The 16,621-nt window shown below is 40.1% G+C and overlaps 4 protein-coding genes across 5 annotated transcripts; 2 read left to right on the forward strand and 2 right to left on the reverse strand.

Annotated features, from left to right (window-relative positions):
- Nucleotides 1-1,160: 1,160 nt before the first annotated feature.
- mrpl54 (mitochondrial ribosomal protein L54) lies at nt 1,161-3,117 on the reverse strand. Its single transcript, XM_055054926.1, has 3 exons — nt 2,906-3,117; nt 2,526-2,682; nt 1,161-1,835 (listed from the first exon to the last, which is right to left on the reverse strand). Exons 1-3 carry the CDS (start codon nt 3,033-3,035, stop codon nt 1,703-1,705), a joined length of 420 nt encoding a protein of 139 aa, XP_054910901.1. The 5' UTR covers nt 3,036-3,117; the 3' UTR covers nt 1,161-1,702.
- A 132-nt stretch (nt 3,118-3,249) lies between these two features.
- On the forward strand, nt 3,250-6,163 carry fam32a (family with sequence similarity 32 member A). Its single transcript, XM_055058275.1, has 4 exons — nt 3,250-3,378; nt 4,499-4,646; nt 5,676-5,729; nt 5,953-6,163. Exons 1-4 carry the CDS (start codon nt 3,305-3,307, stop codon nt 6,019-6,021), a joined length of 345 nt encoding a protein of 114 aa, XP_054914250.1. The 5' UTR covers nt 3,250-3,304; the 3' UTR covers nt 6,022-6,163.
- A 69-nt stretch (nt 6,164-6,232) lies between these two features.
- On the reverse strand, nt 6,233-8,165 carry fh (fumarate hydratase). The gene has a single exon (XM_055058264.1). The coding sequence runs from the start codon at nt 8,086-8,088 to the stop codon at nt 6,589-6,591; it is 1,500 nt and encodes a 499-aa protein (XP_054914239.1). The 5' UTR covers nt 8,089-8,165; the 3' UTR covers nt 6,233-6,588.
- Nucleotides 8,166-9,547: 1,382 nt separating this feature from the next.
- Nucleotides 9,548-16,530, forward strand: hdgfl2 (HDGF like 2). Of its 2 annotated transcripts, none has more exons than XM_055059011.1 (16): nt 9,548-9,786; nt 10,216-10,292; nt 11,121-11,262; nt 11,559-11,750; nt 11,989-12,111; nt 12,194-12,262; nt 12,356-12,536; nt 12,649-12,733; nt 12,834-13,131; nt 13,227-13,357; nt 13,459-13,526; nt 14,069-14,139; nt 14,227-14,328; nt 15,006-15,162; nt 15,233-15,350; nt 15,478-16,530. In XM_055059011.1, exons 1-16 carry the CDS (start codon nt 9,715-9,717, stop codon nt 15,575-15,577), a joined length of 1,986 nt encoding a protein of 661 aa, XP_054914986.1. In that variant the 5' UTR covers nt 9,548-9,714; the 3' UTR covers nt 15,578-16,530. The 2 variants fall into 2 exon arrangements, with proteins under 2 accessions (XP_054914986.1, XP_054914992.1); XM_055059017.1 differs by having other exon boundaries at nt 11,562-11,750.
- The last annotated feature ends 91 nt before the right edge of the window (nt 16,531-16,621 follow it).

Below are 16,621 nucleotides of genomic sequence, written 5' to 3' on the forward strand. Positions count from 1 at the left end.
TTTTTTTTTCCTGCCATCCCTGGCACGTATTACAGGTTATTTGCATGAGGCGTTTCCATGGTTACGCCATTCGGATGGTTCAACTTGAAAGAAAATAAAAAAGTGTACTCAAAACTGTCCTGTTTAATAAAAACGTTTTTTTTTTTTTTACGGTGTATGTTTGACATCCCCACGCATTCAAAACGAACAGCGTCAGGTTGTCAGACCGCAGACAAAAAGCCAACCGAGTGAGTGGTCTCAGAATAAAATGTCTTCGCAAAAGCGGCGTCAGAACTGCGTTTGTAATAGCGACCCAAATTTATATGTTTATACAGGGCTTTATGTAATTATGCACAGTCCAGGATGGACTCAGCTGTGATCAGTTTCATTGCCCCTGCTGAGGAAAACAAACAAACAAACAAACAAAGAAAGAAATTCCCACAGCATGACGCTGCCACCGTCATGTTTCACCTGGACGATGCTCAGTGTTGCTCTGCAGCCTTTTGAACAATTCCCTGCACGAAACATGGTCAAACACAAACAGGACAGAGGTTTTTCAACGACGATGGGTTTCTCTTGCCACATTTTTTTTTTTTATGAAGCCAGGTTTGTAAAGCGCATCTCTGCAGCTCCTCCAGAGTTGCCAAACCTCTTGGCTGCTTCTCTAATTAATGCTTACTGAGCCATTGTCATTGAAGAGGGACGGTCAGGTCTTACTGGATTTGCAGTTGTTCCAGTGTTTCTTTTCTAAATGATGGACTGAACAGTGCTGGGGATTTTGATTTATAATTCAACTCTGCAAGTTTATCCTTGACCCATCTGCAGTGTTGCATACCTTATGTTCGTACAACAAAGTTCCCCAACCAACCTTTTTCAGGCCTCGACAAGCAGATGCATATATAAAGTACTGCACAGGTGGTTTCTATTTACTAAAAAAGAACATCTCTGAAGTTAAACGGTTGCAGTTGATTTAGAGGCATTAGAGGAAAGATGGTGGCGGAGAGCGGGAGTGTGTCAATACAAAGATACAGCAGACATTTTAGATTTTGTAAAAAAGTTACAAGACGTGTGTGTGTTTGTTCTTTTTCTTCAGACATGCGTTACATTGTGTTGATCGATTAGTTCCCAAAATGCACCGACGTTTCTAGGAGCAAACAGGTAAATAAATCTAGGGGTGTGAATGCATTTGAATTAAAATTTATTTTTGTATTGCTACGAGGACTAACAGACATCATACACCAACATTTACCTAATTTACCACTATCTGGGATATTTGCAAAGTTCTGTGTCAAATTAGTGAGAGGCAGGCAGAATGGTGCAGTCAATATGATTTATAAAAGAAAACCAAAGCACAAGTACAGAAATGAAAACATACTTTTTCATGTCTCATATTTTATCATAGCAGTAAATCTGAAGTTTTGTTATCCAACAGAACCTTTCACTATTTTGTACTGAACATCTTTAATTGAACTGGACTCCATTATCACTTTGGGTAGAGCCTTTCCTCAACATCAGCAACCTGAAAAGAAATCCACTTATTTGTTCAGCTCTTCGCTACAATTTCAATGTCACATGATTTCAGGTGACCTGGTGAGTAAATGGCATGTGACAATTAGTCCTTATCATTACAGACATGAGTTGTGAACACGAGTCATATCACTTTTATTCACACCAGAGTGTGCCCTGAAACACAGACAAGCTGCAGGTCAGCAGAGTCCATGTTTTACATCTTCTGCCCTTTGCGCAGTTTGTTGTTGCGCCACATGTTCTCCTTCCTCAGACGCCTCCAGTACTGCCAAGTGTCAGGTTCCAACTCGTGCAGCTTTTTGGCGTTTCCCAAGTTCAACTGGAACAACCTGAACAAGCGAGAAGAGAAAGAAGAAGAAGTTAACAGGTGACCAAACGATGTCCAGGAATGTCTATCTGCTGTGAACAATACAGGCTCAGATGGCACTGATTTTGTCATGAGAAGAATCAGAATCAGCTTTATTGACCAAGTTTGTGTGCAAGCATGATGAATTTGACTTCTGGTTTCCACACTCAGTCTACAAGCATTAATATATGATATAGGAACTAAAAGCACATTGTGTGTGTATGTGTTTGTACAGGCATGTTTATGAAGAAAAGCAGGGTGTGGTATTGCAAATAAGCATATTTTATGTACAGCAGAGTAGATGATTGCTCAGACTGTAAAGCGATCACTATGTTCCTCAGAGACACCCTGGGAGGAGAAACTTTCTCATCGGTGGCTGATTTTTTTTCACACAGCAGTCTGTAGCGCTGACTTGAAGGTGACAACACTTTATGTTAAGGATGTGTGGGATCTGCAGAAATGTTAGCTTGAGAAGTTTTAAAAGATTTCCTACATTGTTTAAGAATGTTTGTCAGTATTCTATACAGCTCTCTCCTAAAACAGGACAGAGTTTTATAAGGTGAAAGACCAATCGTGCAAAATGCCAAACATTTTTTTAAGTACTACTTAGTAGGAACAACACTGATCAAAATCATATCTAAACTGTGCAGAAGACAGTGACATGTGTACTCACCACTCGGGATATTCCTCTGGAGGCTTTATTTTAGGGTCCTCCCCTTGTTTGTAGATGTTAACTCCGACTGCATATGATGTAAGTCTGACTGGGTCTTTACACACCTCTGGACCTTTCAGTTCTTCTTTCACCATGCCTTTACCTTTTCCTTTGGAAACTGAAAGACGGTGAACAAGATCTGATTATGTCTGATATTTGATTACAAGTAGTTACTTAATTAAGATCGCAGGAGAAAAAAAAAGTAGTGAACATTTGGCTATGTAACATTGCCGTCTAATGGCATGCAACACAAGATCACTGCATTACGTTAGGTATAAAGGGGTTACTTTTAACAGGATAGTTAATAACTAGCATATAGAAGAGGTTTTGCATTTACTCACCAACTTTCTTAGCATATCCACATGTCTGTATCCTGTTTACAGTGCTTATTCTGCTCAGAAACGCAGAATAAGCACTGCCTTTTATACATTGAGTGGACGGTGCTATCCGAAACAAACAGTAGGCAAACATTTTTATTCAGGGTTACCTCAAGACATAGCACACCGCGCTACTATTTGACATTCATAACCGTATTCAACTTCCGTTTACTGCGTTCTTTCTTTGGCTCTGTGGGGACAGTATATTGCCCCCGTCTGGATGGGATGAAACACTACAGGCAAAACTGCTCGGATTCATAAGCGTGCTGTTCCTTTTTCAAGTCACTAGGTGGCAGCAGTGATGCGCTCAGATGACTGGCTTCATAATAAAGGAGAAGAAGACCGGAGGACAAGTTCTCGAACATGTCTGAGTACGATCAGATCCAGAAGAGCTCCCTAAAACTAAAGGGAGTTGGAGATCTATCAGCAGGAAAGAAGTAGGTGTTCTAGAGCTAATGAAGCATTTTCACAACTCAACAGCTGGACGCTAACTCAAAAACAGCTGGTGTTAACACGTTAGCCTCTGAAGCCAGTCAGCTAGTTAGCTAGTAAGCTAGTACCACAAAGTATTTTTGTTAACGTTTGTGATTATTAGTATTTGTAGGCATGAAAACGGCGTTTAAACCAAGAACACATACGTGTTAATATGTCTCGCTATGACAATATTATGAATTGCTTTTATGGAAAGCTTAAAATGTTGGATTTGTAGCATTAGCACCAACAGACACTCATGTAGCAGAAGTCGTAGTTTCGACCACGCAGCACAAGACAAGTTTCGAAATATAAACAATACACTTTTGATTAGTGAAACTCTTACTCTTTTTTGCTTAAAATCTCCAAATGACATTTTAATGCTTTAGCAGAAGCTAGGCCTCGAACGTTTCGCATTCTTTTAAAATCATACGAAGCTTCCGATTCATCAACTCCACCTACACCTAGTTTTTCACTACCTTGATTGTTTTTGATTGGCTGTTGTTTAAAAACTATAACATGTAAACTCTCCAAACCTGAACGAGGACATTCTACACAATTATCAGAATCATTTAAAACCAGCATGTAATATGTGAAACATTTGGTTTGAATACACAATTTAAAAATGAAACCGGTCATCTGCTAGGTGACTTCTAGAAATCAAGCCTAATACCATTGCTTTTATTATCTACTTTAAAAAGCAGATGTTTGTCCAGTTTTGTTTACTAAAAGCCATGAACAAGAAAGAAAATATTTTCAATATAGATCTCTTAAAATGTATCAATAAATTACATGATTTTTTTTTAAAGGGAAACCATCTTACAGAATTTAAATCAACTAAATAGATAAATTTGGCCCCAGCCTATAAGGTTTGTGTTAAATATAGAGTGAATTTTGGCTGAAGCAGAATACTGCGTGAAACTTATGTACTATTTTGCATTAACAACACATGTGTTTTAGTTTCCTCAACAAAGTTTTTAGATTTTTTTGTTGTAAGAAGAGACAACAAAAAAGCAAGTTATCTGTTATGTGGTTGAAATAACTAAAAGAGTTTTCAATTTTTTTATTTTATGTTTATTTTGGAAGGAAGAAGAAGAAGAGTAAAGAGAGCAAGCATCGCCTGGAGCAGGTTGTGACGAGCCAAAGTGACGACGACGAGGTGAAAACAAAGAAGGCGTACATCGACAAAAGGACACCAGCACAAATCGCTTTTGACAAGATGCAAGAAAAGAGGGTAAGTGAAAATCCTGAGCATTGCTGGGTTGCTGCCACTGGTTTTAGGACAAACAATAAAAACACACAGCAAAAATTGGGTTTGGCAGAAAGCCTTTTTGGTCTCCTTTGTCTCTAAAATTGCTGCCCTTAATATTTGTGTAACATATAATTAAATAGGTGAATGTTATAGTGCCTTTGTAGAAAAGGTGACATCTCCTCCTTTTTAACAGGCGTTTGAGTTTACCAGCAGAGAGTCTTTTAGGTTACTGTAGAAAAATTTTGGTCCACTTATATTTGCAGAAATGTTTCACTTGAGCCGTATCAGAGATTTTTCAAGCATGAAATGCCACTGAATTTTAATTATTGAAGTGGTGAGCAAGACTAGGCCAAACAAAACAGGTTTTTTTTTACAAGTTAAAGGGAGACTGGATTGATTGTTTTGAATCTTTCCCATGCGCAAAACCCAAATGCATCTGAGCTAAATAATAATGTATAAACTGCATTAAAAAATAAAAAAAAAAATTCTCAGGTTACTTTTGTCTGATTCTAACATTTGTTTCACCTGAAATCTGACAAGAAAGCAAAAGCTAAGTAGCAAAGATTTATTTACTGCAAAGTATATCAGTATGCTACTGGATATTGTCAACATTAGTCAAACAAACCCTTTTGCCCTCCCAAAACCAAACAAGCCCTTTGACTGGTGCAATAGTTAGGAACTTTGTCGTTTTGCAAACTATGGATATATTTTACAGAACTAAGGGTAGAAACCATGCAACAGCTGATCAGTTTTATTTAATTTAAAGTACCTGCACATACACAAGTATAACTTAAGTTCGGAAAACAAATACTGATGTATTAGTTTACCGACACACACACACAACTGTGCATTTAAAATTGTCTCATAGTGATGAGATTATCAAACTGCGTAAACATTTTTAATAAAAGATTTCAGCAATCTATTGTTTTAGATTGATGAGTGTGTAGAAAGTATCACATTGGGGCTAAATTGGTCTTTTGTTTTAAAGCTAATTTCTCTCTTTTCTTGCAGCAAATGGAGCGAATTTTGAAGAAGGCATCAAAGACACACAAGCACAGAGTTGAGGTGAGTCGTCTTAGGCGTGGTGCTGCTCAGCTCTGTCCTGCTTCCCAGGCATCTAAAATGGACCTCAGGTTGTTTTTATTTAGAGAAATATTCATCACGTGTAGATTTTGTTCCCAGTATTTTTTTTTAGCTTTGTCATATAGAGCTATAAAATCACCTTGATTTAAATGATGTGCAACTGTTTAGTGTATATCTTTAAAGATGCTGCTTTATTTCTGCGCAGGATTTCAATCGTCACCTGGACAATCTTACGGAGCATTACGATATTCCAAAAGTCAGCTGGACCAAGTAAAAAACAAGCTGTTTTTTTTCCCAATTCTTGTTCTTTTTTTATTTTTATTTTGCATGTTTATAAAATGCCATTGTTAGGCTTAAAGTGGCATTTATTCCTTGGTTGTTACTGTGCACAATAAAGTATTTAATATTCTCTTTAATGTGCTCTATTGTTTACCTCCTCATACTTCACTGGTTTAACATTTTAAAGAAAACAAATGTAATGGGGGTAAAGTTACATCTTTTTAATCTTTCAATGGGACATTGCTAATATGGCACATCTGCATATCCTTTAAACATGAAAAACTTGACAGCAATTCATATTTAAAAGAAAAAAATGCAAATTAAAATGTACAGAATACAACTTTGTGTACATTAACGGATTTACAGACACCACATTCTGGATGCTGAGGTCTTAAAATCAATAATATATAAGAGGTTAAGTCTCAAAGTATGCAAAACAAAAAACAAAACAAAAACAAAAAAACAGAACTGTGGCTGTTTTTATTGAGAGGTAAGGATTTAGAAACTTATTTTCATCGAGTTCAACAATTTCCAAGCTCGTGGAAGTGTTTGTTTGCACAGTTCACTTTGGCCCAAGCATTTCACTGGGCTTCACCCACTGATCAAACTGCTCCTCGGTCAGGTAGCCCAGCTCCACGGCCACGGCCTTCAGCGTGGAGCCCTTCTTGTGAGCCGTCTTGGCGATGGTGGCGGCCTTGTCGTAGCCGATGTGCGGGTTGAGGGCCGTGACCAGCATGAGGGACTCGCTCATGAGCTTGTTGATCCTCTCCGTGTTGGCCTGGATGCCCACCACGCAGTTGTTGGTGAAGGAGACGGAAGCGTCGCCGAGCAGTCGGGCCGAGTTCAGGACGTTCTTCACCATCATGGGCTTGAAGACGTTGAGCTCAAAGTGTCCGTTGCTCCCCCCCACCGTCACGGCCACGTGGTTCCCCATCACCTGGGCGGCCACCATGGTCATGGCCTCACACTGGGTGGGGTTCACTTTGCCCGGCATGATGCTGCTTCCGGGCTCGTTCTCCGGTAAGACGAGCTCCCCCAGGCCGGAGCGGGGCCCCGACCCCAGGAATCGGATGTCGTTGGCGACCTTCATCATGCTGACGGCCACCGTGTTCAGAGCTCCGCTGAGCTCCACCAGCGCGTCGTGAGCCGCCAGGGCCTCGAACTTGTTGGGGGCGGTGATGAATGGGAGGCCGGTGAGGGAGGCCACTGTGGCGGCGACCTTCTCCGCAAAGCCAATGCGGGTGTTGAGTCCCGTCCCGACCGCCGTGCCCCCTGCTGCCAGCTCGTACACCCTGGGCATGGCGGCCTTCACCCTCTCGATGCTGTACTTCACCTGCTGGACGTACCCGCTGAACTCCTGTCCGAGGGACAGCGGGACGGCGTCCTGGGTGTGGGTGCGTCCGATCTTGATGATGTCTTTGAACTCTTCAGCCTTGGCAGCCAGGGCATCGTGCAGGGTCTGCAGGCCGGGCAGTAGGACTTGGTGGACCTCTGTAGCTACAGCTATGTGCATGGCAGTGGGGAAGGTGTCATTGGAGCTCTGACTCTTATTGACGTGATCATTTGGGTGAACTGGATCCTTAGAGCCCAGTTTTCCTCCGAGTATCTCGATAGCCCTGTTGCTGATCACCTCATTTACGTTCATGTTAGTCTGAGTTCCCGATCCGGTCTGCCACACCACCAGAGGGAAATGCTCATCCAGTTTACCTGCTGAAACCTCATCGGCGGCTTTCACGATGGCATCTGCCAGCTTCGGGTCCAGGCCGTAGTCTTTGTTTACCTCAGCAGCTGCTCTCTTCAGGATCCCAAAGGCCTTGATCACTTGGATTGGCATTCTCTCGCTGGGTCCCCCGATCTTGAAGTTCATGGTGGATCTGACAGTCTGAGCGCCGTAGTACTTGTCAGCTGGGACCTTGAGCTCGCCAAACGTGTCCCGTTCGATCCGGAACTCCGAGCCGGCCATCTTGGAGGTACAAATGAAGAGTTTTGAGCTGGCGTGGAGTCTCTGAAGAGTCAGGAGGTTGCAGTTAAACTGCCCGACGCCTCTTAACGAGCGAAACATGGCTTCTCATTAGAGGTGAATTTGGGGGGAGGTCAACGCAGCTTTCCACATTGTAACCTGTCATTGGGCGACAAGAAGCCAAGAAGGGGAGTCCAACCAATCGTGGCGCAGGAGAGGCGGGACTTCCGACTGTTTCATTCGGATGTGTGAAGCTCTTCAAAATATCTCACATCTGTACTTCCTGTAGTGAAGGGACTGTTCGACTGGGAAATAAATCTGAAGTTTTTTACTGACTGTAAAAGTCTGCCGCTTTTCCAAACAAAAGAACATTTGCTGCCTCCTGTCCTTCTAAATAAAATTTTTAGAGTTGCACATTTTTAAAAGCCTTCTAAAGATGAGGTTTAAAACTTTTCATAAATATCTGTGGCTTTAAAAGTACCAGAACTTTATTTCTATTTTTAAATAAAACAAACAAAAGCAAAACTTTTGTGTAAAAGATGGATACATTTACTTCTATTTCTGTCGTAGAAATTCAATGCAATTATTTCAATTAAAAAAAATCCTCCATTTGTTTGTACATGTGTATTTAAAAACAGTTGGTTCTTTATGATGTTTAGCCTAGTTTTTATGGGCTATTGTAGCTCAGAAGAGAGCTAAATGTATATCATAATCGGCTAAAATTATGATAATCGGCTAAAAGAAAGTTTTACTTTCTTTTGCTCTGGCATGAATGAATCAGCAACTAGCAATAATGAAGTGAAGTTCAATTGTGCCAAGTTTCATTGTGACACTAGTTTAAAGGAGCCATGTGTTTCCTTGAAATAATTTTTCTTGTGACAGACACAATCAGACTCTCAAGCTAAGAAATTACAAAATATTCAAACAGCATTAAATGTCTTTCTGGGTTTTGTTTGTTTTTAAAGAGTATACTCATCAATTTTGTCATTGTTTTTACAGTGTGCGCAATTCCCTTGCAAAATTCGAAAAGTTATGACCTTTAGACAGGACCGCCAGGTTTTACAACAGCAGATAAATTTTAATTCTTTAGGGCAACTAGTGTGATTTATTAACTATTTTATTGAGATAGTTTGTTTACATTAGATACATGTTATTGACCTACTATACTATAGCAGTTACTAATTAACACATTTCTGTACTGACTTTACAGGTTTATGTTTTAAAAAAACCCATTCCTATTCAATTTGTTTTTAAAGTGGAACAAAAATTTAATGTTTTTGGAACGTGTGTGTAAAGTAGACAATTGGTTTTATAAATACAAAAAAAGTGTAGGCTATATATGGCAGTCTATATAAACAGTGATAAAAAATGTTAAGGGCGTAGACCTATTGCTAATTAAATTTTGACAGTCTAATAATGAGTTTGAAAACTGAAATATTGCAATTAAACCAAAGTAAAATTTGCTTTCCACGAACTTCTCAAGAGCCTTTTATTCTGAAGGTAATTTATGTTCTTTGAGCGGAAGTACCCGCTACACTCCTTCTCTACTGTTCTCGCAGTCTCTTCTCGCGTTAACGCCGAGCTCGGTTAGAATGCAGCTAGCTCGTTAGCTGACTCCATCGTTTCCAGGTTTCATGTCAACCTGAAAACATTAGACCAAGAGAGACACAAACAGCAAATTGACAGCCGAACGCTTTTGAAACCCAGGCTGCACGGAGAGGTGGGACAATGCCACACAACTTCCAGGCCGGAGACCTGGTCTTCGCTAAAATGAAGGGATACCCCCACTGGCCAGCTAGGGTAAGTAAGCAGCCGGAGGAGGAGGGGTGGGCTGTTCTGCATGGGACGCTGTGGAAGCCTCTCTTCTGTATCTCTTCAATATCTAAAATACACAAATAAACACATACGTCACTGAAGTTGTGAGATCTGGCAATTGCTTTCTTTTTTTTTAATTCATAAAAGCCTATAGTTAGAGTTAGGGCGGTGAAATTTGCATGTGATGCTGGCCTTATCTGCCAGGGGAAAATATACAAGCGGAGCTAACGTTGTTCATTTGGACATGACGTTTGAGATAACTGTGGCTTGTTTCCTGGATCATAAGTCCCTCTCTACGGTGTCCAGGCGCGTAGAGCTGAGCTCTTCTCCAACAACACTTTTTATTGATGGGGATTCGGACATGATGGCAGAGTAATGTTTGAGTTGTTGCTTGGATATTGTGCTTGGTTACAGATTGAAGATGTGGCTGATGGAGCTGTGAAACCACCACCTAATAAAATCCCTATTTTCTTCTTTGGGACTCATGAAACGTAAGTGCATTGTTCAGCGGGTTTATATTTATATTACCTTTTGACATAATATTGACTCAAATTGTAATTATTTTTAAAGTTTTCATTTATGTCTTTCATTTCATTCGTGGAAAAAAAAACAGCTCTGATGAACTGACAAAACTTTTTCTGGCCATTTATGATGTTCTGTGTTTTTATTTATGTACTTTGGACTTAGTCATATTTTTCCCCTAAGAACTAACATAAATGGAGAAAACATGTTCTTTGATAAGGTAATTTTGAATCAAAAAATAAAATTTAGAAATCACTAGATTACAGCTACTTATTCATTGAAACTTCTATAACCCATTTTTAAAAAGCGTATCAAAATACACAATCATAGGTGGTGTGTTTGCACATCAAGAATGGAGGGAATGATTAGTTTTTGGTCAAGTCCAATTTCTGCTTTATTGATTAGTGCATCTCTAAAATTTAAATTTGCATGGCTAAATATGGTACATTTTATAAGATGGTTCAAGTAGCATTATCATTTATGCCTTTTAGATAAATTTATTAAAAATTTGTTTTAAGTCTTTTAAGTCTAAGTCTGAAAGGTGCAAATTAGATTTGATTAAATTGTGATGCATCATATTAGATGCTCAAGGGGAGTTTTAATGGTGAAACAAGAGAGATTTTTTGACACATTATTTGACAAGATGGCACAGACAATGCATAAAGTCACCAGCAGGGGACAGAATACCTCGCTTTAAAGTCTCATCTGTATGCAAGTTGAACTATTCTGTCACCTGAACTGCTAGGATACTTTTCAGCCATTTAATTTAAAACTGTCTTTTTTTGTCTGTGCCACAGAGCGTTCCTTGCAGCAAAAGACCTTTTCCCATATGAAAAGTACAGAGAGCGCTACGGCAAGCCCAACAAAAGGAAGGGATTCAATGAAGGTTTATGGGAGATCCAGAACAATCCACATGCCTCCTACAGTGCTCCAGCTGCAGTAAGTCCGCTGGATCTTTAAAATATTGAAGCTTCCAGAAGTGAGAGTGATCATTAGATTTATTATTAGGTTGTCTGCCACACTTTAAGCCATAGAACCTGAATAATGGAAAAATTTAAAGGTTTAAAATCCTAACTTTTAAAACTTTAGTACCTCCCGTAACTGGTAAACATGCCAAGCGCAATGCTGATTTTCCATAAGACCAAAACAGTTAGTTTTAAATATTCTCTGAGCTTATGTCGGGTTGTTTTAGAACATACATGTTAGTTAATGTCATGACTGGTATATTTCTGCAGCAGGCTAGCTCATCTGATAGTGAGAGCAATGAAGCAGCAGGGGAAGGAGGACGGGGAAGTGATGAAGAGGACGACGATGAAGACGCTCCAGTTCCTCAAAAAGCCGACTCCGGCAGCGAGGACGAGTCAGACTCTGGGAGTGACGACAGAGGGAGGGGAGGTGGGATAAAGCGAAAGCCACAGGCTCCCAAGGTAAATGAAGTGTTTGAAAATTTATAATAGAAATATTTTTCTAATATATTTTTCTAATAATGTTCTAATAATGTATATGACTTCATAAAAAGAGGCTGGGGGTACAATAAGTGCACTAATTTCAAATAAGATTTTTTTCCCCACCTTTATTTGCTTAAAGGAGAATATACACAAGAGGAAGCCATTTAAAAAAAGCATGTTAATTAAAAAACAACTCTTTCTTAATATTTATTTTAAGCGGCCTCCTCCTCCAAAAAAAGCGCGAGGCTCCTCCAGCGACAGAGATGAAGAGGAGAGCGGGTCTCCGTCTGAATCAGAACCGACGGCTTCAGAATCTGACTCTGGCAAAAACAGCGATAAGGTAATTTGTCGCTATGAATGCTAACTGTGGAGACAAAGAGCAGTTTACGACATAAATTTGGGCTTTATTTTTCATTCTCTAGGATTTTACTCCACAGAAGAAATCTGGTGGACGAGGAGTGAAGAAAGCCGGAGGCAGAGGGAAGAAGAAGGTGAAGCATAAATCCCGTTTTACTCGTGATTTTTAGGTTATTTTGTGTTTATAATTCGACTTACTCTCCACCGTATTATGTCGGGTTCCACAGAAAGGTTCTTCTGACTCGGATTCAGAGTCGGGATCAGGGTCAGAGAAGAAAGTCGCAGACAGCGACTCTGAGGACGAGAAGCCACGGCCGGCTCTGTCTGGCTCCGAGTCCCAGTCCGGCTCAAAGTCGGAGTCAGAGTCTGATCCGCCTCCCCGCAAGGGCCCGCAGCCTCGGAAGAAAGGTACGAGTTCTGAATCTATCTCATCCAAAATACTTAGAAAAAAGATTCTAAGCTTTTCTTACTTGTGAATTCGATCTATTTATACTAAGTGCTTGACTTCCTGGATTCACAGAGAAAGCTGCTCCAAAGCCTCGAGCAAGAAAACCCAAACCTGCCCCAGCTAAACGAGCACCGTCATCATCCTCCGACAGTGACAGGTCAGGCTACTCTTTTTTTTTAAATAAATTATTACGTTAAATTGCTGATTATTATTATATCAACTTAAGCAGCTGAATGGTTTCCCCCCACTGCATACAGTGACAGTGAACCGGACCGCATCAGTGAATGGAAGAAACGAGACGAGGAGCGCAGACGAGAGCTCGAGGAGCGGCGGAAAAAGGAGGAGGCCGAGGAGCTCCGCCGGCTACGTGAGCGTGAGAAGGAGGAGGAGGAGAAAAAGAAAAAGGACAAAGAAAAGGGCAAAAAAGAGAGCGACAGTGACAGCAGTAGCAGCTCGGATGAAGGTATTGACGATCATCCGCTGAAGAAGTCCAAGAAACCGCCTCCGCCCCCGATTCCCGCACCCTCTGACTCTGATTCTCCACCTCCAGCAGAGGTAAGCTTCCTTTCTGAATTACCATAAATTATTACTATTTTTAATGCATAATAGTTGAGATAAAACATTTTCTTTCTTTTTTTTCTGTCAAAAAGGTGAAGAAAACACAAAAGAAAGCAGACAAACAGAAGGCAAGAATAAAGAAGGAGAAGGAAAGAAAAGAAAGAAAGGAGAAGGAACTGAAAGAGAAGAAAGCCAGACGGGTGGAGGAGAAGTCCAGAGCGAGGTGAGCGGCCAGAAAGGGAACAGGCCACAGAATGCAAATGTCATTAGAAGAACTTCATTAAATATTAAAGGACACTGATCACGCAGTTGTGTCTGACTCAGGTCTAAGCCCGAAAAGCCCAAGCGCCGACCAGAGAGGCCACCCGAGAAGAAAGTGGAAAAGAAAAAAGGTCAGAAGCAGTCATAGCTTCATCTGCTCTGCATCTGGTTATTACTTACTATCAGCAAATTTAATAGGCTAAGAAGACTGCAAATTCTTCTTATTAAAATCCCTTTTAAAATATTCATACCCACTGGAGCTCTTTTCATTTAGTCATGTTGGATCTGTAAACGTCTCCTCCCCTTTATTCTGATGCTTCTCAATCAAATCTAGTGCATGTAAGATGTCATCGTCTTTAAAATGTACATATTTATTAAAGAGAATATACAGCATCATGAAGACCAAGGAACACAGCAGACAATCAGGAGGAATCCTAAACACAGAACTCCACTGGGATGTTCCGATCAAACATATTCATACGTCATGACTTCTTTGTCATTCTTTTCACAAATATACACTAATTTGTGTTTGTCCAGGATAAGAAATACAAATAAGAAATACACTGACAAAATGTGAGAAGTCCAATGGGTATGGATTATTTCGCATTAAATTGAAAAAACATTATAGGAAAAGTTGAAGAGATAACTATTGTGTTTCTTCATCAATATCCAGAGCCATCACCAGAGGAAAGGCTACAGAAACTCCACACAGACATTAAATTTGCACTTAAAGTGGACAACCCAGTAAGTGGCACAAAATGCGGCTTCCTTCATATCTTTGTGTTGCCATGAAACATTAATAGATGGATGTGTGTTTTTGTTGCATTCCAGGACATTGAGCGTTGTCTAAAAGCACTTGAAGAGCTTGAAGCTGTACCTGTCACCAGCCAGATTCTCCATAAAAATGCTGAAGTTATTGCCACTCTAAAAAAGGTGCTGCTTGCTGTGCATTTTCTGTGCAATAATTCATTCTGCATTCATACATAAAAAAAACACAGTGGCCTCCAGTTGAAACTAGTTAAGTACATACACAGAAAAAAATGTAAAGAGCCTTTTTGTCTAAGCGTAGATATATAACATAGATATGTTTTGTTTGTTTGTTTTTTTTAACTCAGAATATTTCAGTTAAACAAGGAGACCTCAGTGAAGGCATTTTTGAAACAAAACCTCAAACGTACTGCTTCCTTGTGGTGTAAAATGAAAAGATATCTGTCGGGACACATGGGCATTTTGGACAGATCATTCTGGAAGTCTGAAGATTTTACATTGAACTTACAAACAAGTATAAACATCATGAGAATGTCCAGCCAGTGTTTTCTTTACAAAGGGAATGGGCCATGTGTCCCAGATGAATGTGTTTTGGTGTGAAGTGTGTGTTTTCACCCCAGAACAATAACGCACATTAACCATGTTAAAACTAGCCTGTAATGACATGGGCTAAAAGGCTGATCAGAGAGGAAGAAGGCATCACAAAATGCATGCAAATGTCTAGTTTCAGCTGGATATTTATTGTTTTATGCTGTATATTTCCATCTTGTGCAATTTGACTTGATTCTCTTATAGTAATCCATTTCTCTCTCAAAATCTTAAATAAAAAAATAACTTATCAGATTCGGCGGTATAAAGCCAGCGCTGCAGTCATGGAGAAGGCCAGCGACGTCTACAACAAGTTAAAACTTCGGTTCGTGGGAAAACCAGAGCTGGTAGCTAAGCCTAAAACAGAGAACAAAGAAACAGAGAATGATGAAAAGGAGTCACAAAACACTGGTATGAGAAACGTTTCAGATTGAGTTTTACTCTCATTGCAGCCGTTTGTAAGTCTGAATGTCTTTTGTAGAATCCACACCCGTGAATGGGGAATCGGAGGAGAAAAAAGAGAATGCAGAGGAAGACGAAAAGCCCAAATCGCCTCTGAAAGAGGAGAACAATGACGGCCAAGGTTCAAGTCCAAACAGGTCTGGGTCAACATGTATCAGATCGCTCTTATTCATTGATGCCCTATTGGAACATTGGAACAGATGCATGGCTTAAGTTTTAGTACACTTGTTGCTGCTGCTGCTGAAATGTTATTTTTTTCTCTAGGCCCAGTTCAGACAGCCCAGCTACACAACAGACACCCACGTATGAGGAAGCAGACGGTACCGTCTCAGCAGAGCCAGAACCGGCCACTGTAGAAACCTAAAAAAAAACTCTCTGCAACCACTGGCAGCGGACCAAGTGCTAAAAGATGGTGGCCTCTGCTTGACGATCAGACGCCGCTCTCGGCTCAGCAGCATCACCACAACGCACCCGGCATTTCCTGCAGCACCTGTTACAAAAATAGATGATGCTTTGGACTTTTTTGTGGTTCAGAAAGCCATCCACTCAGTCTGTTGGTCCATTGTTTCTCACCGTTGAATGAAAATTTTCTTTGTATTGTTTCTGAATTTCCTTCTCATTTTGTTCAACTTAAACTCCAGCTCCTGCCTCGTCCTCCGCCTACTTTCAAACTGACCACATTAAAAAAAAAAGATCACTTTTTTTCTTTTCTTTTTTTTTTAAGCTCTTGCAACCAGAATGAAATGGAGCAAAACTTATTTTAAACAGAGACCGGGACGACTTGGAGAGAATTTTTTTTTTTTTTCTCTTTTTCTTTAAGGACTTTTTGTGTAAACCCTTAGATCTGTTTACTTCCTTTTATAAAACCTGCCAAACATCACCAAGGCCTCTTTTCTGTGTGTGGCATTGCCAGAGTGGTACAGTCCTGTTTATGAGTCTTCTGTGTTAACTATTTAAGTATCTGGCCTAAATCCAGTTGAAACAGTCAGAAATGTAAAGAGTCACTAAAAAGCTGTTTTTTTTAACTGAGGTCCACCTCCTTTTTAATTGCCTTTGTTTTCATAGGATCACAGTTTTCTCTGAAAATAATTGCTGTGCAGTAAAGCACCATACACTCTCCTCTTTAGTGTCTGCTTTCAATGGATCATGATTGGGGGGGCAAGAACTGAAAACTGCCCTCAGAAGCTATTGAGATTTCATGTAGCTGCAGCCTATTTTGACTTTTTTATGTGCATACATCATGTGTTTTTAGTGCTATGTAAATTGGTAAAGCATTTCTATAACGTAGTTGAGACTTGAATAAAAATCTCAGCATGGTTTTGTTCACTTTGCTTCTTCTCTGCTCATACGTTACATCGAGGTTCTGATAAATGACGGAAAGAACTGTGCAAACTGAGGAGTTACTGAG

This window comes from Poeciliopsis prolifica, unplaced genomic scaffold, assembly GCF_027474105.1.
Source record: "Poeciliopsis prolifica strain line A6 unplaced genomic scaffold, Auburn_PproV2 SCAFFOLD002, whole genome shotgun sequence".
NCBI classification, from domain to species: Eukaryota; Metazoa; Chordata; class Actinopteri; order Cyprinodontiformes; family Poeciliidae; genus Poeciliopsis; species Poeciliopsis prolifica.

What these genes read in the sequence shown, in the direction of transcription:
- mrpl54 (XM_055054926.1), bottom strand. Translation starts at nt 3,035, where the DNA reads ATGTTTGCCTACTGTTTGTTTCGGATAGCACCGTCCACTCAATGTATA. An exon ending in TGGATATGCTAAGAAAGTTG is followed by an intron (nt 2,683 to 2,905) that starts GTGAGTAAATGC and finishes ACCGTCTTTCAG; the next exon opens with TTTCCAAAGGAAAAGGTAAA. An exon ending in CCAGAGGAATATCCCGAGTG is followed by an intron (nt 1,836 to 2,525) that starts GTGAGTACACAT and finishes TCGCTTGTTCAG; the next exon opens with GTTGTTCCAGTTGAACTTGG.
- fam32a (XM_055058275.1), top strand. Translation starts at nt 3,305, where the DNA reads ATGTCTGAGTACGATCAGATCCAGAAGAGCTCCCTAAAACTAAAGGGA. An exon ending in GATCTATCAGCAGGAAAGAA is followed by an intron (nt 3,379 to 4,498) that starts GTAGGTGTTCTA and finishes TTATTTTGGAAG; the next exon opens with GAAGAAGAAGAAGAGTAAAG. An exon ending in ACAAGATGCAAGAAAAGAGG is followed by an intron (nt 4,647 to 5,675) that starts GTAAGTGAAAAT and finishes CTTTTCTTGCAG; the next exon opens with CAAATGGAGCGAATTTTGAA.
- fh (XM_055058264.1), bottom strand. Translation starts at nt 8,088, where the DNA reads ATGTTTCGCTCGTTAAGAGGCGTCGGGCAGTTTAACTGCAACCTCCTG.
- hdgfl2 (XM_055059011.1), top strand. Translation starts at nt 9,715, where the DNA reads ATGCCACACAACTTCCAGGCCGGAGACCTGGTCTTCGCTAAAATGAAG. An exon ending in GAGGCAGAGGGAAGAAGAAG is followed by an intron (nt 12,263 to 12,355) that starts GTGAAGCATAAA and finishes CGGGTTCCACAG; the next exon opens with AAAGGTTCTTCTGACTCGGA. An exon ending in CCCGCAGCCTCGGAAGAAAG is followed by an intron (nt 12,537 to 12,648) that starts GTACGAGTTCTG and finishes CTGGATTCACAG; the next exon opens with AGAAAGCTGCTCCAAAGCCT.